The sequence below is a fragment of the Anas acuta genome, chromosome 11 (genome assembly GCF_963932015.1).
Source record: "Anas acuta chromosome 11, bAnaAcu1.1, whole genome shotgun sequence".
Taxonomy (NCBI): Eukaryota; Metazoa; Chordata; class Aves; order Anseriformes; family Anatidae; genus Anas; species Anas acuta.
In genome coordinates, this window is record NC_088989.1 from 13,042,858 (window position 1) to 13,066,538 (window position 23,681).

A 23,681-nucleotide genomic window follows, 5' to 3' on the forward strand; every position below is an offset into this window, starting at 1 on the left:
GGTCCCCACTCTGGGGCCAGGGCACATGCTGCTCGTGCTCCAGCTCTGCTCACACTCACTCACAGGGGGCTTTTCACCACCACAGCTGGTGGACGAGGCCGTGCGGCTGTAATGAGGCGTGAGAGAACCCCGTCACGGAGCGTAGCCATGCTGACCCGAGGAGCAAGAAGTGCTTACCAGTTGAGCGCTCCCCAGCTGTACGCCCCTTGAAATGGCTGTAGGCACGTACCCAGCGTGCAGAGCCACACGCCTTTACCTGCCCAGGGAAGGCAGGGTTTCACCTTGTTTCCCAGAGATCCGACATGAAGAAGGACCTGGATTTCCCCCTTGTTTCCCTCCCCCGTGGGTCTCCATGGTTTCTGGCTCCCTTCCCGGGGAGCAGCGCCAAAGGAGCTGGCGCAGGGCACCGCACCGGGCGTGTTTTGCTTTAGCAAATGGAAAAACAAAGCAAGGCATGACAAGGAAGAGGTGGCATGTGGTTTATTCACGGGGGCATGTGGTTTATTCATGGGGGGGTTTATGGCAGTCCTCTCACAAGGACTCAGCCTTTTCTGCCCTGTCCCAGCCCAGGAGGGGCTTACTGCTGGACCTACAAGGCTTTAGCCATCTCCTGGGGCAGAGAAAAAGGCTGGAAAGGAGCAAAAAGGCATATAAAAAGTAACAGCGGTTATTGCATTAAATCGCATGAAACGCCATGAAAAAGGGGAGCACCGCCAAAAAACTACAACTCCCGGCGTGCCCCGCGGCGGGCGGCTGGCTTTGCGCCTGCGCGGCGGCTGGAAGCTTCCAGGCGGCGGGCGCGGTGCCTGCTGGGTAGAAGACGGGCAGTCGCCTCGGCGCCATTTTGTGGCGAGGGAGCGAGGGGGAGCGTGCGCGCGGGTGTGAGCGTGTGCTCGGCGCCCCGTGGTGGCGGATAGCGCCGTGAGGGGGCTTCGCGGATCGTGGCCGGCGCCATGGGCTCGGACAAGCGGTGAGTGCCGGGGGGAGGCGGCGGGGGGAGCGGGGAAGGGGGGTGGGGGGGTGCGGTGGGGGGCAGCGGCGGTGGGGGGGGTGCTGCGGGCTCTGAGGCAGGCCTGGTGCCCCCCACAGCGTGAGCAGGACGGAGCGGAGCGGCCGCTACGGCTCCATCGTGGAGAGGGAGGATCGCGACGAGCGCGAGTCCCGCAGCCGGCGCAGGGACTCCGACTACAAGCGGTCCAGCGAGGAGCGCCGCGGCGATCGCTACGACGATTATCGTGACTACGATAGCCGGGACTACGACAGTCGAGACTACGACAGCCGTGACAGCCGAGACTGCCGCGACTACGACAGCCGCGACTACGATAGTCGCGACAGCCGGGACTGCAGAGATTACGATAGTCGTGACAGCCGGGACTGCAGGGACTACGATAGCCGAGACTGCCGAGACTACGACAGCCGAGACAGCCGCGACTACGACTGCCGGGACTACGACAGCCGGGATTGCCGCGACTACGATAGTCGCGACAGCCGAGACTATGATAGCCGGGACTATGACAGAGACTACGATAGCCGCGACTACGATAGCCCTGAGGTGAGTGGGGTGGGGGAGAGGGGCTGGGACGGGGTCGCCCCTGCTGTGGATGGCCCTGGCAGCGGCCCCACAGCAGCAGGGGGGGGCCTGGGCCGAGCCCACCAGGACGAGGGGGCCCCAGGCACGGCCCCTGGGACTGGCAGGACCCCGGGCACAGTCGAGGGAGGGTCCCCGGAGCTTGGAGGGGTAAGCACGAGGGGCTGGGATCGAGTTTGGAAGTCTGAGAGTGGGAAGGGAAGGTGGGTGTAGGTGGGAGCTGTGTCTGGCTTTAGCGGCGCTGTCAGAAAGCGCAGGGGCTAATTCTGGGCGCTGGCTTCTCAGAGGGAGCGGGAGCGCAGGAACAGTGACAAATCCGAAGATGGATACCACTCTGATGGTGACTATGGAGAGCACGACTACAGGAACGACATTAACGATGAGAAAGAAAGCAAGACCATCATGTTACGTGGCCTCCCCATCACGGTTACAGAGAACGATGTAAGTAGCCAGCAAGGGGCTTCTCCTTGCTCACAGCTCACAGCTTTGTGTCAGCAAGTCTGCGTGGCTGCTGCTGCCATTTTGTTAAAAGCTGCATCATGGTGGCCCCCTTCTAAACGTGCTGGTAGCGCTTCCATTTTGAATCCTGAAAGGATTCAAGCTGTCGCTGTTAAGTAACAGGTCATTTGAATGTTAAGCTGTTTAAAATTAACAGAACTGTCTCTGAATAGTCTATTTTCGTGCACACTTGGATGCTTCCCCTATAATTTCATTGATTTTAAGTTACGCGTTCTCTTTTGCTTTTTCCGTTTAGTATATGGGAGAGTTTGTTTATAGATATTTCCCTCCCCCCCCCCCCCCCCCAGTAGACTTGAGGGGAGGGGGGCAGCTGGAGAAGCATTCCAGTTATTTTTGGTGTTATTATTGAAGCGAGAAGCTGTAAGCAGATGCAGAGCTCCTCAGCTAAGCACAGCCCTGCACAGAACTGCTTTGTGCGGGCACAGCTGTGCGAGTCATAAAATGGCTGCTGCGGAGCTGACGGAGGAAGTAGGAAAGAGCTTGGTACGTGGTCATCTAACTTTGGTAGGAGGACCTTGAAGGTGATTAGCTTTGCATTCGTGTTTTTTTTTTTTCTCGCTCCCTTGGAATATTTTTCTTACTGAGATACAAGCTGCTATCTGAAGGGGAAAAAAAACTGTAAAAGCTGAGCTGGATCAGTTTTTTCAGGCAGACACCCCTTCTGACTATTTTTGTGCATCAGTTACTAATGTAGAGAATCCTTTTGCACCACTTGTGCAGTGGACTTTTTTTTTGCCTTTTTTTTGATTATTTCTTTCTCTGCTAATATTAATGTTCTTTTTAATCACTGTGTACTTTTGTGGCCAAGGGCTGGATAAAGCATAGGCTTCTGCGTCCAAGTGATGGAACCCAGTCGGGCATTACATGAAACACCTTATAACAGTCTGTGTTCCTGAAGTATTAATGCTGTAGTTTTACAGTTCTGGAAATAACTGCATTATAATTTCTGAGAAAGTTGAACATAACCTTAATTCTGAACTCATCTTTAATTATGCTTTTTAGAAATACTGTTTTCTTTCCACTAAAGTTAGTATCTTATTGGTGCTTGTGAGTGTAGTTGTGCACGTTTTTCAGCTTTTTCTACTTTTTTGCATGAAAATCTTTGTAAATTGGAGATCCTAGGTCAGTTCCACCTAGCACATGAACAGGCGTCTTTAGATTGGTTTTGAGTTTGCTGAACAGCGTTGTTGTAGGTAATGTAGTTTGAGCTCTCTAAGAGCTACTGAAAAATCTTGCTTTGTCATCTCTTACATTTAAAAAAAAAAGTCAATGCTTCTTTCTACTATCTACCTCTCCACAATAATTTATCTAGCTTGTGGCACAACTTCAAGATTTGTGTCTGAGGAGCTGATGTCCCTTTAGCATGGTATTTGGCAATAAATCATAAATCTAGCTTATTTTCTGAAAAGCACAAGGAAAACTGTTGGAGGACAGCAACCATAGTTTGAGACTTGAGAATACAAATATCATGGAGCCATGTAGTTCTGTATTCCTGTTTACCTCTTCTAGGTGTTGGATGTATTGACATGTGCAGGGAGAGGGATGCTGGTGGCATTCTTTATTAAAAAATAAAAATAAAGCACAATATCTACCAAATTTTGTACAAATAGCCTTAGGATACAAGATGATAGTGATTCAGATTCTGGATGATTCTGTGGGCTAAGTGAGGGTGGCCATTATTTTAGCGCTGCAAAGGACTACGTGGGTTCTCTGATGCTGGCTGGTATCCTGTTAAGTTCTCCTTAATGGTTTTCGTTTTATCTAAGATGGTGTTCGGACTTTGTTTGTGTTCTCCTTGCATGTACTGTAAGTGAGGTTGCTTCTGTATCTGTCTTAGCTGTCTGCCAAGATTTGAAACCTTAACTGTCTCATTAAAATCTCATGCAGATTCGGGAGCTTATTGAGTCCTTTGAAGGTCCTCAGCCTGCAGACGTGAGGCTGATGAAAAGAAAGACAGGTGAGAGCTCTTACCCAGTTTTTGACATCACCTTCCTCTTCCCCAGCCCAAAAGAGTATCCAGAATTATCCCCAAACTGCAAGCACGTGCAATCAATAAAAAAAAAAAAAAAAAAAAGGTTTGCCATGGCTAAGGAATGTGGCTTTTTGGAAGACTTTAGATAGCTGGTCGTCATGTTAAAAAGAAGTCTGTCTACAGGGGTTTTTGTTAACAGGTATTGGTAAGTAATATTAGCATAAACCTGTTTAGTAGTATGTAGTCTGTTGCATGGTTACCTATAAACATCGATGCAAATCGAGAGAAATGTAGCCAGTTATGGGAGCTTGGTTCCTTGCCATGGCAAAATAACAAGCAGATCCCAGCAGTTGACGTCGCATTTGTAAAGCTGCTTTGTCATGAAGTAATGAAGCAGTTGGAGAGAGATTCACCTGTTTTAAAGGAACTGACTAACACAAGTATCCCGTCTATATCTGAATGCTGTCTCTAGGTGTAAGCCGTGGTTTCGCCTTCGTGGAGTTTTATCACTTTCAAGATGCTACCAGCTGGATGGAAGCCAATCAGGTTGCTTCACTCACCAAGTCTAGATATTCCTGAAAATGGAAAAAGTCTGTACAGTTTAAAAAAAAAAAAAAAGGAAAAAATAAAGGTGGACGGAGTGGTTTGTTCCATAACAGTGATTTAAAAGAATAAAAGCTTTGTATATATTAAAAATTATAACAGGTAATGTTAGGAGAGAAAATCAGCTATTTTGAGCACTTCCTCCTAAAACGTGCAATTGTACTAAATTACAGGGTGCCAATTTAATTGGCTCTTCAACATAGAGCACGTAGTCTGTAGAAAAGTCTAACCTGTTTCCACCTGATATTTCCTTTGTTGCCGGAGAAGGCACCAGATCCCACAATCATTGCATTACATTGGTAGTAACCCTGAGCAAAATTCAGAAAAAATGGGGCACTTCATCAGAATGGTGTGTTCCTGGAGTTAAAGGAAGAGCAATGGCTCTTCCAGAGGAAAAAGCATGATTATTCCAAATAAATCCAGTGGAAACTGAGTTCTCTTAAAAGTTATTGTGTGTATTTTGGCTTTTCTGGAGTATGACTTGATAAGGAGCCAAAATGCAAAGAGTCCTCTAGTTTCTTTTCCAGTGAGGTTTTCCTGTTGCACCATAAATATATTTGGATTTGCTCATTTTTGGGTATTTGTTGGTAATCTGTTTTAACAACAGATGTTAAATATGCTGAAGTGAGCAAAGTTTATTGAGACACTTTTTTACATCTGAATATTTGCTGTGAAGGTCTTTGGGCAGCACGAGGAATAGAACTAAGCTGTGTTGGTTTCACACGTAAAGGAGTGGCCCTGTAACAGCTTTGCAAGCAGTTAGTGCCCTCAGATGGAAGCTGCTGTGTGCCCTGTGCTGGAATGGCCTTCCAATAGCTTGTACCACGGGTAACTTCCCATTGTGTGGTTCAAGTTCTGTTCTGTGATGTGCTTGCTGCTCGGTTGGGTGGGTGCAGCGGAAAGACTCAGGTCAGGAAAGTAATGCTGAGCTTGTTTTCAGAAACGAGATAATTTTAATATATACAAAGCTGTATTGATGCATAATTTCCTGAAACAAATATTCAAATTCACTCCAGTAACCCAGCCACCCTAGTAGTAGGGAAAACATAGAATCTCCCCAGCAGCCCGGTTGCTGACTGTTAGATGAAAGAACGATGTATTGCAGCTGTGCCAGCAGCTTTGTTTCTATGTGTGCATATCCAGTGAGTGCTGGGCCCTCCAACCCTCCCTCCTGCCGGTAGGAGAAATGGCTTTGCCCTCTTTAGTTGTGCAGAATGTGAGAGCCTTATTCATGCTACATGCTAGACCTATCTGTCAGACCCTGTAACCAGAAAAGCCACTGGTCCTGACACTCCTGTGTTACCTCTGCAATAAGCCAGCCTGCCATAAAAATAGTTCCTGTGTTAAAATGTCTGGGGGTTGGCCTCTAATGCACGTTTCCTCAGACACTTGCACCTGTTTGAAATACTCTGATGTCCGTGCACGGAAAGGGCATTCTGCATACCCACACTTGGCAGAGTGTGAGGCTGAGACTTTTAAAATAACTCTAAATTCCTAATTCCTGTAAAGTGAGAGCTGAAAGCGTGATGAACTTTTCCTACCCCTGGAGAAGCTTCACTCTAGTTACCCATTTTGGAGAGTTCCTGCCTGAATGAAGAACACAAACCTCTCGTGCAGGCTTCCAATTGAACTGATGCTTTTGTCAAAGGAAACCACTCTGAGTTACATTTCAGTTGGTGGCACTTGTAATCCAGCCTCCGGGAGCTCTAAGCAGGGTCCCTTTGGGAGGAATTACTGTATTTGCAAAGGGACGCTTCTGAAGAAAGTGCTTGGAAAAAGTAATCCAAATGTGGTTGTTTAAAGGTCTGGGGAATTTGGAGTAGGGGAAGAAGTGAAGCAGTCACCTAAGGACATGTTTAAAAAGTCGCTCAATACTATACCAGAAGCGAATAGAAACGGGGCAAAGAGACTCCTAAAAATGTGTTAATCCTGAACGCAGCAGGTTAGGACTTTGTCTCCTTCGAGACACTTCCTGGTTCCATGTCAGCGTTTAGTGTTTGGCAACTTTTTCAACACTCCCTGATTCCGTTTATCTTTGCTCCACATCCCATTCTCTTACTGCCCTCGTCCTCCTCTCTGCAGGATTGGATGGGCAGGGTGTAGGTGGCGGTGGTTGTCCTCCACATCCTCCCCATATGTTGTCCATTTAATTCAGGAGCACTGATTCCTCCGAAGGGTGCTCTGCCATGGGAAAATGAACATGTGTGCCTCGCTCCAGGAATAACTGAAACCCCTTTTTTTGCAGAAAAAGCTCGTGATTCAAGGGAAGCAGATTGCGATGCACTACAGCAACCCCAGGCCTAAATTTGAGGACTGGCTCTGCAACAAGGTATAGTGCACATTTTTGCTAGTTTCTCTTTGCTTCAGTTCCTTTCACCAGCTCAGTGATTTGAACGAAGCAGTGCTCATCCTGCTGGTCCCTGCAATTAAGGAGGAATACTAAAACACATGAACGAAAAGGTTTTGTCAACCTGATAGCAAAAAAAATAGATGGAGTGATGGCGGTGTTTAACCAGATGACACCTGGGTCTTGGGCCACAAGCTGAGGCTTGGGGCTGTGGTGCACTTGCCATCTGCAGCAGATCACAGGCTGTACCAGGGAAGCTGTGCGGTGTTCCCATTAATGTGTGATTGACCCAGAGTAATCTTCCAAGAGTTGCTGAGTGTTCACAGCTGGGCTGATAGAGCAGCTGCCATCCTGAGGGAATTCTCCTGAGTCTGTTGCCTCTACTTAGAAAATCAATACTACTTCAGCCTTAGTTTGACCTTCAGCTCTTGATGGTGGCTGTGTGCATGCTGTAGGACAGAAACAAGAAGGACACGGTCAGTTTTGCTTTAAACAAAGATCAGGCAGTGAATTATACTAGAACAGGAAGTCACTGGGTGAATTCCCTGTACCTTGGGTGACTGCTGGTCTAGTGTAGAATTGAGGGTCTGCTCCTGCTGCTGTGCTCTTACTTGTTTGACCCCCCGCTAAATGGAGGTCTTTATAGCAAGATCAAAACCAGTGTCCGAAGATCCAAAACCAGTGCTTCAACTGTGTAAATATAATTCGTTTTTTAGCCTGTGCTTTGGTTTAACGTCATGCTCTTTATTGCATCTGGGACTGTTAAGCTGACAATGCAGTTGAAGTAGCTAAATAATTCAAGATATTTTTACTGACTTGAACAAAGGTAACTGGGGTGTTCTGAAAGGCAGCTGTGATGCAGATGAGGACAGGTTTTGCTGTTCTTGATTACTCTAGGAGGTTCAGCTTTGTTGTTGTGCTTGGTTTGAACGTCTTGTTTTTGGTGTTACACAGCAAGTGTCACCATTGCTGCAAATTAACTAAATTCTTACTAGACCTCCTCTTGTTTCTCCTAGTGCTGCCTTTACAACTTCAGAAGGAGGCTAAAATGCTTCCGCTGCGGAGCGGACAAATTCGGTAAGTTGCATTCATCTCTGGAGATTGTGTTTGAATTTAGAGGAGTCTGCAGGTCCTAGGCTGTCCTGTGGAATGATGCGTTTGAGCAATTCAGCAATGTCATGACTAAAATTTCTCTTTCTTCCTGTGAAGATTCAGAACAGGAGGTACCACCTGGAGCAGCAGAAGCCGTTCAGTCTGTGGATTATTACTGTGACAGTAAGTTATCTCTGATTTACTGCATGAAGTGCCATGGGAAAGCATGCACAGAACTCCTTGTCGTACCTCAGACTGCCCTTTGGAACCCACTTTGAACTCTCCTAAGTGCGCAGTGCTCACCATGATTAGGTTGTTCCTGATTTGCAGACAGGAATGTGCAAATGTTGGCAAGTGCTTCTGCCCAGGAAGTTCTTTCCTTTCTTTGGGAGGGTATTGACAGCCCTCCCGTCTTCCCAGTGAAGCAAGTTCTTCTGCCAACCCCCCAAACACTGTACTCTTGAAATGGAAACACGTTTGTGTCCAAAACTGTGGAGTTTTCTTTTTTTTTTTTTTTCTTTGAAGAAGTTGAAGTACTCTGGAAAGCCTTTATGTGCACACCTAATGTCTTACTTTCTTTTTTCCTCAGCCATCATTCTCCGAAACATTGCTCCTCACACAGTAGTGGAATCCATCATGACTGCCTTGTCTCCGTATGCCTCTCTGGCAGTCAATAATATTCGTCTTATCAAAGACAAGCAGACTCAGCAGAATAGAGGCTTTGCATTTGTGCAGCTGTCTTCTGCCATGGTGAGGGCCTTGCTGGTGTATTGGAGAGAAACAGCTTGTGTTTCTGTAGCTGAAGCAGTTAGAGCTTTTGTGCTGTGGCCTGCCCTAGTTCCCTGAGGGTTAATAGATCATTAGACACAGAGTGAATGTGTCAAAGCCTTTCATCGTTAGCTGCTGCTTGGAAGAAAGGTGGGGGGATGTTGTGAACCCATGGGAAATGTCTTTCATAGCAGAGTGCTGTTCTGGATTGAAGGCTAGTTTCGTATCTGGGTCACAAATAATGGCCTGGGGTCACTTTTGGATCACAAAGAACAGCTGGAGCGTACAGTGTATGAGAAAGTGCATAGAATTGGGCTTCTGCATTGCAAAGGTGAAGGAGGGGGGATCTTGCTGCTCTCTGCAGCATCCATTGGGAAAGCAGAGCAGGCATGGGGAGTTGGAGTGAGGTACAGGGAAAATGTCTTCGCTAGGTGGGAAGCTGACGTGGGTCCCAGAGGGGTGCCAGAACCTCCATTGCTGGAGATGTTCAAATTGATGAGCGACATGGTCTATTCGGACTTGCTTTCAGCAGAGCTGAACAGTTTGATATTGGATGAAAGTGGGTAGCTGATCTGATTCTGCTGGCCTGCCTTTTGGAGTAATTTGGGGCAAACAAATAGCTGCTTTCTAAAGCTGAGATTTTTAGGTGTTGAATATTCAGTGAAACTCGTGCTGTCTGTGCATGGGCTGTAGTGGGTCCCGTTTTACAGTATGAGAGGAGGTGGAGGTATTTTTACAGCTTTAACTGGTTTTGGTGATGTATTTGTGAACAGGTGAAGCTTTGGGAACTTCTGAATCCTCCTGGATAACCTGCCTTTCATAATAATGAGTGTTTCTCGTTGTAGGATGCTTCTCAACTGTTGCAGATTTTACAAAGTCTTCAGCCACCATTAAAAATTGATGGCAAAACAATTGGTGTTGACTTTGCAAAGAGTGCCAGAAAGTGAGTTGCGGTAGCAGTTGATTTCTCCTCCCCCACCTCCATATTCCTTGTATTAACCATCTGTAGTTGTCACTGTGGCTTTTGCTAAGATTACTGTCACTCCAGAGTTTTTCTTCCCTTACGTGTTTCGCGTTGCATGGTCCTTTTCTTCCTTGTGTGTGAGAAGAGTAGACAGCAAGAAACATGGCTCCTGTGTGTACCTCCAGTCTGCTGGAGCTGCCGTTGTAACTGCTTGCTTACACAGCACGGTGGTTTCACTGGGAACTTAGCGACTGGTTACTGACTGTACAACAATGAGCCTGAAGTGTCCTTACCTGCCAAGCAGTTCTTGGGCTCATTCATTACAATCGGCATGTTTAAGAACTGCGAAGAAGCACACATAAGGGCAGGCTCTACTTCCTCATGTAGTAGCCGTGCTAGAAAAAAACAGTGCTTACTCAGGTGCGTGATCTTTGTGGTTTCAGAGACTTGCTTCTCCCCGATGGTAACAGGGTCAGCGCCTTCTCTGTGGCGAGCACAGCCATTGCTGCGGCACAGTGGTCGTCCACTCAGGTAAGGTTTGGAGACTGTTGCTCACGGTACTGTTTTCCTTAAAAAGGAAAGTTGAGATCTGCTGTGGTAGTTAGGCTGGAGCCTAACCAGTGTTGAAATTCTGAAATGCAGTAACTTTTACCTTCACTGATTTAAAAATTACAATAACCTGTTTGAATTTTAGCCGCAGACTGGAGAAGGCAGCACCCTTGACTACAGCTACCTCCAGTCAGGACAGGAGGGCTACACGCAGTATGCTCAGGTTAGTGGCAGCCCTTGCTCTGTAACTGGTAAGTTGTTACAATTTGGGCATCTCCTCACCCTGTGTTGTCATTTTCCTTTGCAGTACTCCCAGGATTATCAGCAGTACTACCAAAATCAAGGCGGCGTGTTGGACACGGATTCAGCTACCATATCAGGTAGTGCTTCCAACCCACGGGAGGCGCTGTTGGTGGTGATGGTTTGCAAGGGTGGTGTTTTACCTTAGGTTCTGTGTTAGTTGCCTGTGTGAAGGGAGATTGCCTCATACTGTTTGTCAGGGTGTGTGAATGAGTGCGTGTCACTAGAGGAGCACTGCCTGTTTGCTCAAGTGAGACCTCTAGTCTGTGAGATGAGAGTACAGCCTCTGTATCAGGCTATTGACAGAAAGCCTTGGACTCACGAGAACTGTGTAAACAGCTTTAGACAAATTCCCAGCACTGGCAGCTGTTGGAGGCCAGGAATCACTGGCTTGGAGAGCAAAACTTCCTCCCGAAAAGGAAACTATTCCTTGTCTGGGTAGAAAATGCCCACTGTGTATCTGTCTCCTTTTGAATGTTTATTGCCTTGTTTGGCTGCTGGAGCTGGAATTGGGAGCTGAAATTGTAAACAGAGTAATTTTAGCCCTAGCTTGAAGTACTGTTTTACAAATGATCTGGCTTATCCACTACTGCTCTCTTTGTTGGCAGGAGCTCCGGTCACTACCACCACAGCTGCAGTTGTGTCCCAGAGTCCTCAGTTATATAATCAACAGACAAATTCACCTGACTCTCCGGTAATTACAGCACTCCTGGCTTTCAGTGCTGGGGCAGTACTTGCGTGGGGTATCTGGCTTAGCTGTGGCCTCTGCTCGTTTAAGTGGGTGTGGGTACAGCAGAGCTGTGAAGTGTCCACGGGTGAAGTTAGTCACAGCGCTTGTGTTTATAACAGTGTCATCTGCCGTTTCGTTTCTGTGATAGTTCTGTTCTTTGTTAAAGGCGAGTACTAAGTGTACTGACGAAGAGCTAGCTCTTGTGTGCGTAGTGTGGGTTGCTCATGCCTTGGCTCGCTGTCCCTGTTCTTCTGAACTTCAGTGGCAGATTTTTCTCATCAAGGTTACCTCTGTTCTTTTTTTTCCCAGACACAAGCAGCACCAGCTACCACCAGCACTCAGGCACAAACGGCTGCCCCCACTGGTGTCGTCCCTGGAACCAAGTATGGTAAGTTGTGAGGAATTTGCTGGCGGGGGCAGGTGTCTCCCTATCAGTCTCCCTTCTGTCTGTCAGGAGAGACTTTGCTTTGGCTTAGTGTGCCACCACTGTAAGGCCGTGGTGAAGCTGTCCCCAGAGAGCTTCTGCACGGATCATACGAGTGCTTTGCAGACATGGCTGCCCTCGTAGCTGCTGCTAATCTCAGGTGCTGATCTGAATTTAACTGAAATGCCTGTGTCCCCTGCTCTGTTTTTTTGCAGCTGTCCCTGACACATCTACCTACCAATATGATGAATCTTCAGGATATTATTATGATCCTGTAACAGGGCTTTACTATGATCCTAACTCCCAGGTAAACACAACCTCTAACCACCTGTCTTAGCTGGTGATATCTGTTAGCTCAGTATGTGTTAGGGTATGAGTGAAACTGGTACTCTGAGGGGAACACAATGCCTGTAGTAGCGGATAACTCTCAGCAGGGGCTGTGATTGCACCTCCCTATGGTTACAGTACTTAATTCTTCTCAGTTTTTCTCCCAGTTTGGCCTGGGGAGGGTTATCACTTGTCACAGATACCATCAGTGAGCTATTCTGTTGTGAAGTGCAAAGTGCACCCAGCTCTGGGTTTTGGTGGGTCCACTCTTAGGAGAGGCGATAAAGTTCTCCATCGTGCTGTTGTCCATAATGCTTATGTTTGGGGACAGAGGTTTCAGTCACTCTGTGCCTTTAGGCTCCTGCGAAGGCCTGGGATGCTCTGGAAAGCTCCTCATTTGATGCGTTAGTCTGAATCAGACAGCTTTCTTGGGGTTCTCTCTTGGATGCTCAGGCTATATGAAGTGTGTAACTTGTGATTCTTTTTCTCTTCGTCAGTATTACTACAATGCCTTAACCCAGCAGTATCTTTACTGGGATGGCGAAAAGGAGACCTACATGCCTGCTGCAGAAGGTATCACGTATCAGCAGACAGCGACCACAACCACCACCAAAGAAGTGAAGGAGAAGAAAGAGAAGCCTAAGAGTAAAACAGCTCAACAGGTAAAAGATGAAATGGGATCATAACTGTGCTGACATCTTCTGTGGAGTGAGATTGTACTCTGCCTTTAGTGACAAAGGCAATCCTAGTTATTTGGTGAATGTGTACCAGCAGGTTGCAGGCATTGTGCAGGGCTGAAGAGAGGCGGAGTTGGCAAAGACTTGAGTGCAGAAATAACTACTGCATAAGAGAAACACATACAAAGGCATGCCAGGAGCAGTGGGAGTATAGCTGAGCTGTCGCTTCGAAGAGTGGGTTGGTAGAAGGGTTCACAGGGTGAAACAGGCAAACTGCAGTGTTTTTGAATGCTGTGTCCAGGGAAACAGCTGCACTACGTTCAGTGTAAAAAATAGTGGGTTGCTGTTTTCTGGAATGTGTGTGCAAGTGGAACGATCGAGTCAAGTGTCGTAGGAGACGGGTATCCGTGAAGGGAGCTGTCTGAGCAAACCACTCTGCACCCATTTCAGATCGCTAAAGACATGGAGCGCTGGGCAAAGAGTTTGAACAAGCAGAAGGAGAACTTCAAGAACAGTTTCCAGCCACTGAGCACCAGGGAGGAGGAACGGAAAGAATCAGCGGCTGCAGATGCGGGCTTTGCCCTCTTTGAGAAAAAGGTAAGGGAGGTGAGAAGTGTGTGGCAGAGCGTGGCGTGGCAGAGCTTAGTGCTCATTGCGTTCTTCTCTCATCTAGGGTGCTCTGTCTGAGAGACAGCAGATCTTGCCAGAGGTGATGAAAAATGGTGAAGATGAAAATCCACTGAAGGTGAGCATGAGATAGCAGGTGGATTGCTTTGTGGCTGGAAGTGGTGGGATTCCTGTATTCACAGAGGTGATGGGCACATGTCAAACACTCTTCAGAGGAGGATGGGCAGATGCCTGCTTTCCGACCTGCATTTCCATAGCATCCTCTGTAGAAAGCTGTGGTGGTTACAGGGATCCCATGCAAGTGCAGTAGGCTGGGAGGCTGAGAGATGCTGAGAGGAGTTGATTTCCTCTAGCCTCAAAGGCTCAGCTGATGTTCTGAGGTTTCCAAAACCTCCATATTCAGACCACTGTTTGGTAGTGGGACCAAGCCTTGCAGCCACTGTAGTTAGTGGTTCTTCTGAGTTGCATTTCGTCCTTTAGCATCCAGAAAGTGATGTTTCCTGCACAACAAACACATGTAACAGCCTTTGTGTTATCTTTCTGGACTCTTAACTGCGATGACACTGTTGCACTCACATTAATGCTATCGTTCTTCTCCAGCGTGGTCTTGTGGCTGCCTACAGTGGTGATAGCGATAATGATGAGGACTTACTGGAAAGAATGGAGAACGAGGAAGAGAAGCTGACTGACTGGAAGAAAATGGCTTGTCTGCTGTGTAGAAGGCAGTTCCCAAACAAAGATGCACTTATTAGGCACCAGCAGCTGTCTGACTTGCACAAGGTGAGTCCTGTGCTGTCAGGAAGGTAGTTGGCAGCTGTAATTCCTTGTAAACCAAGCGATGCTGCATGTCGCTGTTTGCAGCGAGAGAAACAGCATTCCAAAAAATAATTGCAGGTGGATTGCTTTTCTCCTCGAAGTCAGCTACTTGCTTAAAAAGAGCTGCCTTGCAGCCTGCTTGCTGAGGTGTTCTGCATCTCATGTTGTTAACGTGAATCCCTTCTCGTTGCAGCAAAACATGGATATCTATAGGAGATCAAAGCTTTCAGAGCAGGAACTTGAAGCCTTGGAGCTGCGTGAGAGAGAGGTCAGTGTTGAACTGAACAGATGAGTGGCTAATGGAAAAGGGCTTGCACAGATAATGTTGAGCTCTCCTTATCCTGACTTGATGCTAATGAGATAAGCCTTGTAAGCCAACCCCTTCTCGGGTCGAGGTTCAGAGCTGTCCTGTGAAGTGGAGAGAGGTGTCTCCTATACCACAGCTACTGCTTATCAGGAAGGGGCCTTCCCCTCCAGCTCAGAGGTGCTGTAGCAGTGCTGGGGCCGGTGACCTTCTGGTGGCAGTGAAACGGCTGAGGCTGCAGGCTGGGGAGCTGCTCCCCTTCTGCTTTCTGGTGGTGTTGGGCAGGCTGCAGCGAAGAACTTTCTGTAAGAGCAGGCACCAAGCATGCTCTGCAGCTTCTTTATATCAGTACTAAATATTTACACTAAATACAAATATTTACACTAAATACTAATACCGAGTGTAAGTACACATGTGTAAATAAGCAACTTCAAACCATTGCCAAATCTGGTTACCTCATTGCAGATGAAATACAGAGACAGAGCAGCTGAGAGGCGGGAGAAGTACGGCATTCCAGAGCCCCCCGAGCCGAAGCGCAAGAAGGTCTATGATGCTGGCACAGTGTATGTACCTGAAAGCTCCTCACTGATTGCGTCAACTGCTGACAAGCAACATAATTAACTGATCTTTTCTACCTGCAGTAATTACGAGCAGCCCACCAAAGACGGCCTTGACAACAGTAACATTGGCAACAAGATGCTCCAGGCCATGGGCTGGAGGGAAGGGTCAGGCTTGGGAAGAAAATGTCAGGGCATTACTGCACCTATTGAGGTAAGCAGAGATGGATGTTTGCATTTTTTATATTCAGAAGCACTCGCTGCTGAGATCCCTGGAAGACACCGTGCTGGGGCGGGGTGAGAGTGGTGTTAAGGCTACAAATACGGGAATTTCTTCCCCAGCGTCCAGTCTTATCTAGTGCTGGTCTGTAATGAGATGCATCACGCTGGCTTGACAGAGCATTTCCATTTCCCTCACCGCTCTGGCGAGTGGATTGTGCGTGGGAGGGCAGGCAGTTGGCCTCTCACCGCAGAGCTGACCCTCGTCTGTTCCCTTGCAGGCCCAGGTGCGGATGAGAGGAGCTGGCCTGGGAGCTAAGGGCAGCTCGTACGGCGTCTCCACGGCGGATTCCTACAAAGATGCGGTGCGGAAAGCCATGTTCGCCCGCTTCACAGAGATGGAGTAGCGTGCTCTGGCTCGTGGGTCAACAGTAAACTTGTTAGCCAGAACTGACTGTTAAACTCTGTAGCCTCGGTGGCCTGGCTGTATTCTGGTTATGGGTTAGAGCTGACCATTTCATTCCCTGGGACTTTTTCCCCTCTCAGCATGTTACACTTCCATGAGCAGACTGTCCAAACTGCCCCGACTTCATGCTGGAGAGCTCCTCGCTAGACCAAAGGGGATGCTGATCTTTCTACGGTCGTGTACATAGTGTAATGTATTTTGTGTTTGGAGCGTGTTGTCTGGATGCTGCTCCTGCCCTCCAGAGCAGGGCTGGGACGTGGTAGCTGTGGTTTCACACCGTCTCTGCTCTCCTTTTGTTGTATTGTCTGTTTGTTTGTTTTTTTTTTTTGAGAACTTTTCCTGTACATTTTGTATGATACATCTTTGTATAGACTTTTTGAAGACTTGGATTCTAGGTGCCAGTTTGGCTCATTTCCAAATGAAATACATCCAAAAGTGCTTCTCTTTCTGTTTCTCGGTGGGTGAATGAAGAATAAGCTGCCAACGCTCTTCGTCCTCTCTCTGATTCTGCTTCTTCCTTGACGAGGCTTCGTCCTGGGTTCTCCCTGCAGCCCTCTGCTTCCTTCCTTCCCCCCCTACGCTGTGCTGCACCTCGCCCCCGGTGTCTGCACAGCTCCAGCACGGAGGCAGGCACAAGCCCCAGCTCCCTTGCTCTGGAACCGGGGTCAGAGCCTCCCTGTGCTCATGCAGCTCGCTCCAGGGCTGCCCCCAGGCTGTCCCTGTGAGGGGAGCCTTGCCCTGAGGCAGGGCAGTGGGCAGGCTGTGCTCCTGCCGTATTTATGAGCCCCTGCTGGATTTCTGGACAGGGTTTCTGTCCTTCAGCCTTGCCTGAGGCTTGTTGGGGCGTGGGCGTGGAGCTGCTGGAGGCTGGGTAACCGCAGCCCTCTCCTCTGACAGAGGTTATTTCTACAGCTGCTTGGTTAAGACAGCTCGAACAGCTCTCACCTTCCTCCTGCTGCTCACATTTTAGCCTCTCGAGTCTGCTCCTGTCACCCATGTGTCCGCTGTGGCCACAATGAGCACAGAAAGGTGGCCTCAGCCCCAACCCCTGCTCCTGATGGTGGAGGAGCAGCTTCTGCCCCGTGAGCTGTGGCTTCACAGCACTGCCTGAGTCCTGCTGGCCGTGGCACTGCAGCACTCAGTGGCTGCTGCCCTGTTTTTGGGGTAGGGGTGGCTGCGCGTTGGTCTCAGCTGGGGCTGTGCTGTGCCAACGGGGCCGTGCCACCAGGTGGCAGGCATGGCCCAGCCCTTGTGCCACGGGGACAGGACATGGCACCGGGCTGGGCCCCTGGTCCTGCCTCATCCTCTCCAGGTTTGGGTGGGAAGGGACAGGGCTGAGGTCCCCAGGTGCCTTTGTCACCTACCGGAGCAGTGGTTGAGCAGCACTGGGGGGGCAGAGCCCGTGTCCCCTCACCCCCTCGGGATAGGGGAGGCCAGCGTGCGGCCCCAACAGGACCCGGGGCTGCCAGCGCCTGCCAGCGCCCGCAGCTCCAATTTAGGCAGTGAAATGCGGCTGTGCGTGAGTGAATGCGCCGTGGCCCACTGCCTTCGGGGGGACCTGGTGTCCCTGCTTCCCTGGGGACCCGTCTCCGGGAGGAAAGCGGCCACGTGGGCTGGTGGGCGCGGTGGGAGCAGGCTTAGGGACGTGCCTGGCACCGCCTGCCCCATCCCGGAGCCAGGGGCCAAGCTGCTGCCCTGTGTTTGGACCATATTTTGCAGCCTGCCGTTGTTTTTGGCCATCCTCTGTCATTCTTCCCGTGCCGAAGCACCCGGGTCCCCAGGGTTTTCCTTGGGCAGCTCTGGGAGATGCCAGGGAACATCTCCCTCCTTGGGGCCCTTGTCCCCAAATGTCCCCCTGGGGCAGTATGGGATGAGGAAGACCTCGATTACGCGGTGACAGCTGCCCTTCCTGCTCCACATTTGCGTGGGCAGAGCCCCGCTGGCACGAGGATTGAGTCCCCAACCCTATGGCTGAGCAGTGGCCTCTGTTAGAGGAAGAGGAAGAGGAAGGGCTGCCCCGGCCTTGGGCTCAACCAGGCTGCAGCTCCTTCCAGCTCTACACGCGCACAATTAAAGGTCACTCTCGCCTTGTTTTTAAGGTTCGTGATTTATTTTATTTTATTATTTTTTTTTTCTGGCTGGCGTTCAGAATTCCTAACGTTAACGCTCCCGAGCACGATGCGCCCCGGCTTTCCAGGAGGCCCTTCTCACGCCGCCAGCTCTTGCGCACTAATTGAGGGGAGGAAAGCAGCCAAGTGGCTCGCGCAGGCAGCCGCTCCCCGCGGCACTCATCAATCACCCGCACGGCCGCCCCGGGGCGCAGCTCGGCCCTGGCTCCCGGGGGGGTTCGTGCCCAGCACCCTGAAATATGGGGCGGTGGGGCTGGGGCTGCGCTCAGAGCTCTTGGGGTGCTCCCCTCCGTCACCTTTTGCTGCTGCAGGGGGGTTACACGCAGCTGAGTCCCCTGCTCCTGCTGAACGTGGCTGAGGCGGTGTTGGGTTACGCCAGAGCGGGTTTTCCCTTCCTTGTGTCAATATTTTTTCACCCAAAAGCCACACAGCCGCCCCTGCTGCGGCCCCGGAGGAGGGGCTGAGCCACGGTGATCCCGGCCTCATGGGGAAGGGGCGCGGGCTGCGGGCTCAGAGAGGTTTGGGGAGGGGAATGGGCACCAGGTGCTTGGCACAGGGTCGGGTCACTGCTGTGCTGCAGCCCCAGGGTCTCCCCGCAGCTTTCCCCATGCCTCAGTTTCCCCATCTGGGGCCGGCAGGGGTGAGGTGGTGGCGTGCTGCTCTGCCCACGAGGCCTGGGAATCGCCTGCCTCGGGTTCCCCCGCTCAGGCAGGAAAAAAAGCTGGTTTTAATCGACTTGCCATGTGCAGCAATGTGGATGCAATTTCCCGCCCAGGGGGTGGAGCGGGGGGGCTCCGGTGTTGCTGGAAGAAACTGAAAGCAGATGGGTGCTGGGATCCGCGGCCCTGCCGGCCTCAGGGCTCACCCGGCCCCGGCTCCATCCAGCACCGGGCTCCTCTGGGGGAGATGCTTTGGGATCCAGAGGCCAAAAATTGGTGTCCCCGGTGGAGAGCTCCAGCCAAAATCCCACTGCAGTGACCGGGAGCACCCGGAGCGCTCCTGCTGCTCCCCGCAGAGCTCTCCCCTCGAGGGAAATGCCCCAGCCTTTCTTCTCCTCGGGCTCCCCACCAACCCTTGCACGCACTCGGGGTGCCCACGGGCGCTTCTCTGCCAAACCCCTCGGTGGGTTTGGGGGCTGGCGGGGGGGACCTGGGGGCGAGCGATTGACAGGCGAGGAAGGCGACAGCAGCGCGGGGCGGCAGTGCCGTGCCGGGGTCCCGTGGCTGGATGCGAACGCGCAGCCGGGCCCTCTGCCAGGCGCGGGTGTGGGGAGAGACTTGGATGGGAGACGGCTCCGTGTCAGAAACGTTTTCACAGGGATTTGTCACCACCTACAAACGTTTTTTCTCCCCCTCTCTCCCCGTAACAACCAGGGCCAAGGGGTGCATGCGCGGGCGTGTGGGCAGGGGAAGCAGCGGCTGGGTTGCGCTCCGGTGCCTTGGAGGAGCGACGGGGGGCTCGTTCCCCTCCTGGCACGGGGAGGGAGAACGTGCAGGGAAAAGCCAGGAGAGGCTTTGGGCGTGGGGAACAGGGCGCCCCGAAACAGCCTGGGCTGCTCACCCCCCCCCAACCCCGCTGCCTGGGCTCCCCATGGGGAGCGGCTGCGATGGGAGCGCCTCCGGCATCATTAGCGCTCCTCCAGCCGGCACGGCGCTTCGAGCCCATTTGAAGTGCACTTGAAAAGGGTGGATTTGATGGGAGGAATGTGACGGGTTTTTGTTCTCTGCCTCTCGAGCCCCCCGGTTGAAGATGTGCGTAATGAAGAGCTGTGACTTTCACTCGGGTTATTTTGGGATGGACTACTTTTTTTTCCGAGCTGGTGGAAGACCATCAAAGCAGCGCTTTGAAAAATGTCCCAGTGTATAAATAACTCTGCTGAGAGCATAATAACGCGGGCTCCCGCGTGCGGCGCGCGGAGACGAGGCAGACGGCATCTGCCGCACCACGTTGCATTATAAAAAGGAATTATTCATCCCTTCCTCTAATTAACCACGAACCGTGAACTTGTCACGGGGAGCCTGCAGAGGGTACCCCCTGAGGCCGGCTGGGGGCACGTCCTTGTCTCCCCGTTAGCCTGCAGACCCCGAGACTGACATCTTCTGGGGCTCGCGGCTCTTGCGTGGGGCCAAACGCGTGGGGCATCCTGCGGCAGGATGAGACCTTTGTGGGGACCCTCCCCGGAGACCGACTTTGGGGTGCAGGCCACGGATAAGCGGCGCCTGGGGATGGTTTTGGGGAGCCATGGAGCGGGTGGGCGCAGCGAGGGGCTGAGACTGGTGCCAGGCCCAGGGGGGGGAATGGGATCGCCCCGGGGGGAAGCCCGCTGCAGCCCCCGCCCCACGGCTGTGCCCTGGCAAGGACGTGCAGCCAGGACCTCCCGGCAGGGAGACTAATTTTAGGCACGCTCCGGAGGGGCTATTTTGGACCCTTTGCCTCTGCGTGAGTCACCTGCTATTTTTCTGCTCCGCTGGGGCTATTTCCGTGGCCAAGTGATTTACGTGCGCTCAGACAATGCTGCCCATGGTCATCTGGGGGCCGTGAGCCAAAACCATCACCCGGACACCCCCCCCCCCGAGCAGGGGCTCCCTGCACCAGCTGGCTGTCGCCTGTTCCCTGTGGGCCTGGGTGGCCAAACCAGCGTGGGCTGGGGGGCATCTGGAGCTCATCCCACCTCCCTGCCACATCCTGGGACCGCTGCACGCCTCGGTTTTGGATCCCCGCGGTCCTTCCGAGCCCTTCCCGCAGCAGCAGCAGGGCTGGAGGTGGCGGGGGGCCGGGCGGCGAGGGTGGGCATCCTGCCCTGCACCCGCTCCCTCCCCAAAACCCACTGCCTTGGAGCCCTGGAGGCAAAACCTGGGTGTTTCAGGGTTGTCACAGCAACGTGATGCACCTTTGCGGTTGCCACGGCAACCCCGGGGAGAAGTTTTTAAAATTCAGGCAAGGTAATTTCTCCTCACCGCTGCGATTTCGTTATCGCTCGGCTTGCTGCTCCCGGGGGACGCGGCGTCCTGCCTCGCTCCTCCGCCGGCAAGGTGGGATCGCAGAGATAACGAGCGCCAGCAGCAGCCGAGCTGGGGCTGGTGGGGGCTGAGAGGGGGGGAGCGGGGTGCCCCGGTGCCAGGCCCGGCTTTGGCAACGTGTGCTGGTACCTAATGAGCACCCGGGGGGGCTCGAGGAGAGCTGGGGGGGCAGAAGGACGAGGGGACGCGGGCAGATGTTGGATGGGTGGGTGCCTGGTGGGCAGAGGGACCAGGAGAGTGGGTGGTGGGATCTGTGTCACCCCCAGGAGTCATCTCAGCAGGAGGTTGGGTTGTTGCCCCCCCTTTTCTCCCCATGGAGAGCCCGCAGGGTGCCTTCATCCCCGGGGTTCCCTCTCCTGCTCTCTTGGACCCACAGCCAGGAGCCAGAGGTAGGTTTTGGACTGGCCACGGTGGTACCCGCAGCCTGGTATCGGGGGTCCCCCCGGTGTTTTGGGGGCGTCCCTGGGGAGGGGTTGGGAGGAGAGCGGGCACAGGCGCAGAGCTGCCTCTCCTCCTGCCCGCAGCGCCCAGCGGGGCATGGCTGCTGGGGAGCACGTGGCCCCAGCCCATATGTTGTTTGTTGGGAAGAACGAACAAACTTAATTAGAAATGTGCCTGCCATGAGGTTATCGACTCGTTAAACACACCGGTCCCCCCGATGGGAGCCAGCGGCTTCCGAATGAGCCCGTCACCCCCCAGCAGGAGGCTGCGGCGCTGGCTGGGGGCTCCAGGAGGGTTTTGTGCTGCGCTCACCGGAGCCAAATGGGGACAGGAGCCAAAGGGCCGTGCCCCACCATTAGGTTTCAGAGTGAACGCTTATTGGAAGGACTGAAGGATTCATCCCCCAGCCTCACGATGCCTGTAGTGATGGCCAATTTCCAGAGGGCCCGTGCACCACCGATGTCCCCAGGAGGAGCTCTGCTGTCACCACCCCACTGTCCAGGAGAAATGACAGCGACGATGCTCACCAGGAGACCTTATTCCAGCCAAATTCACACAGCAGGGCCCCGACCCCTGTCCTGCCCCACGACAAAGGCCTCTCCTGGGGCTGGCAGCTCCAGGCGAGGGCTGGTGGCGTGCGCGGGGGCTGCACCACCAGCCGCCCCCTGGGATCCCCCCGGCTGTCACCAACCCCCCGCGGGGGCTGCTGTCAGCCTGGGGGGACAGGCAGGCAGCCTCTCGCCGCGGGTACCTGCTGCAGCGCTTCCCTTAATGATGAGCTCGGCTCGCCTGGCCCCCCAATTAACTCCACCGTGCCGGCTCGTCATGCTGCACTCCCGGAGGAGTGCCACAGCGGAGGGCCTGGAGTTTTTTCCCCCCCCGCAGCCACCGCTGGTCCTTACGGAGCCCATGGGCACCTGGAAATTTGGAGGGGGCGCGTGGCACTGGGCGCAGGGCGCAGGGCGCACGGCTGCGCTGGGGCGGGCAGGCAGCGCGGCCACGTCGCGCACATCGAGCTGCCCGCCCGCCTCCTGGCCCCCGTCCGGGAGGGCAGCAGGTGATGGGAAAGCGAGACCCGGCCTGGAAGGAGATGAAAGGCGGCCTCGCAGCTGCGGACACCCGACGCCACCTGCCCCGGCGCGCGGGCGGGCCGGCAGCCGGGATGTCCTTGTCCCCGCGCAGCGCTGCGCCCCGGCTGTGCCGTGCTGTGCCAGCAGCTCCCTGCCCGCCAGGGAGCCCCCTGCTCCCCACGCCCCGGCACAGAGCCCCCGGGGCCTCTTTACAGATCGAGGACAGGGCCTGGATCTCCGTCCCACCTCCCTCCTGCCCTATTCCAGCAGATCCCCTGCGCCCTCACCCACCCGCGGGTGCTCACCGCCCGCAGCGGGCTCGCTCGCACGCCGTGCCCAGTCCCTAAGACCAGCCCAGGGAATTTGCTCGTTTTTCCCATCCTGTTGTCTCCGGCTCCGGGACACGGCCACTGGCCCTGCTGCCACCTGGAAGAGGTGACAAAACTTGTGCAAGAGTCCCCACCCGGTGCCTCCCGGGGTCCCCACCTGCTGTTCGAGGCTGGAAGGGGGGAAATTGCCTGTCACCAACCGCCCTGCCGCCTCGCCACCTCCCTCCCAGGGCGCCAATAAATCCCCTGCCCCACACCTGCCTGGTTATTAGCCTCCTCTCGCCCCGGGGAGGTCGTTCCTACTGTTTCCTTCCTGCCTCCGAGCCAGGTTTGCTGCCAAAACAGGTGTTTCCCCGGGGATGCTGCAGGCACCCCCGCTGCCGTGTCCCAGCCCGATGTCTCCCGGCCTGCCCTCAGCCCTGGGGTGTTTGGGGGAAGAACCTGGGCTGGTTATTAACCGCCCCCACGAGGAGTTCTCCCACCTCAATGATGGGGAAAAATAATTAAAATTAAGCCGGAATCGGGGCTTGTGACCTTCCCGCACACCCGGCCAAGGCTCGGGGAGCTGGGGACCCTGTGCCGTGCCCGGCAGGCTGTGCTTGCACTCGCGGTGCTGGAGGCAGCTCTGCCTCCTCGGCACGGCTGCGGCAGCAGCAGCAGGGCTCAGGTGAGCTCTCCGCTCCCTTCCCCGTTTCATCTCCCCGCCTGCTGTGGCTGTCTCCAGCTCCGCAGCCTCTCCCCGCCACGGCTCGCCCCGGGCTGTTTTTCTCCTCCATCGGTTGCCGCAGTGCTCCCAGGGCTTGGGGCTGCCAGCACCCCCCTCTCCTGCTTCATCGGCCTCTT

The 23,681-nt window shown here is 53.1% G+C and overlaps 1 protein-coding gene across 1 annotated transcript; it reads left to right on the forward strand.

Moving 5' to 3' along the window:
* Positions 1-804: 804 nt before the first annotated feature.
* On the forward strand, positions 805-16,287 carry RBM5 (RNA binding motif protein 5). The gene is made up of 24 exons (XM_068694846.1): positions 805-970; positions 1,090-1,552; positions 1,874-2,029; positions 3,995-4,064; positions 4,552-4,625; positions 6,928-7,011; positions 8,046-8,106; positions 8,239-8,304; positions 8,711-8,871; positions 9,735-9,832; positions 10,297-10,384; positions 10,548-10,625; positions 10,710-10,782; positions 11,311-11,396; positions 11,742-11,820; positions 12,072-12,163; positions 12,681-12,845; positions 13,311-13,457; positions 13,534-13,605; positions 14,088-14,267; positions 14,497-14,571; positions 15,073-15,170; positions 15,249-15,378; positions 15,665-16,287. Exons 1-24 carry the CDS (start codon positions 954-956, stop codon positions 15,788-15,790), a joined length of 2,739 nt encoding a protein of 912 aa, XP_068550947.1. The 5' UTR covers positions 805-953; the 3' UTR covers positions 15,791-16,287.
* The last annotated feature ends 7,394 nt before the right edge of the window (positions 16,288-23,681 follow it).

Excerpts from the sequence above, each read along its gene's own strand:
- RBM5 (XM_068694846.1), top strand. Across the intron at positions 4,626-6,927 it reads GCTGGATGGAAGCCAATCAG|AAAAAGCTCGTGATTCAAGG; the intron begins GTTGCTTCACTC and ends CTTTTTTTGCAG. Across the intron at positions 8,107-8,238 it reads CTGCGGAGCGGACAAATTCG|ATTCAGAACAGGAGGTACCA; the intron begins GTAAGTTGCATT and ends CTTCCTGTGAAG.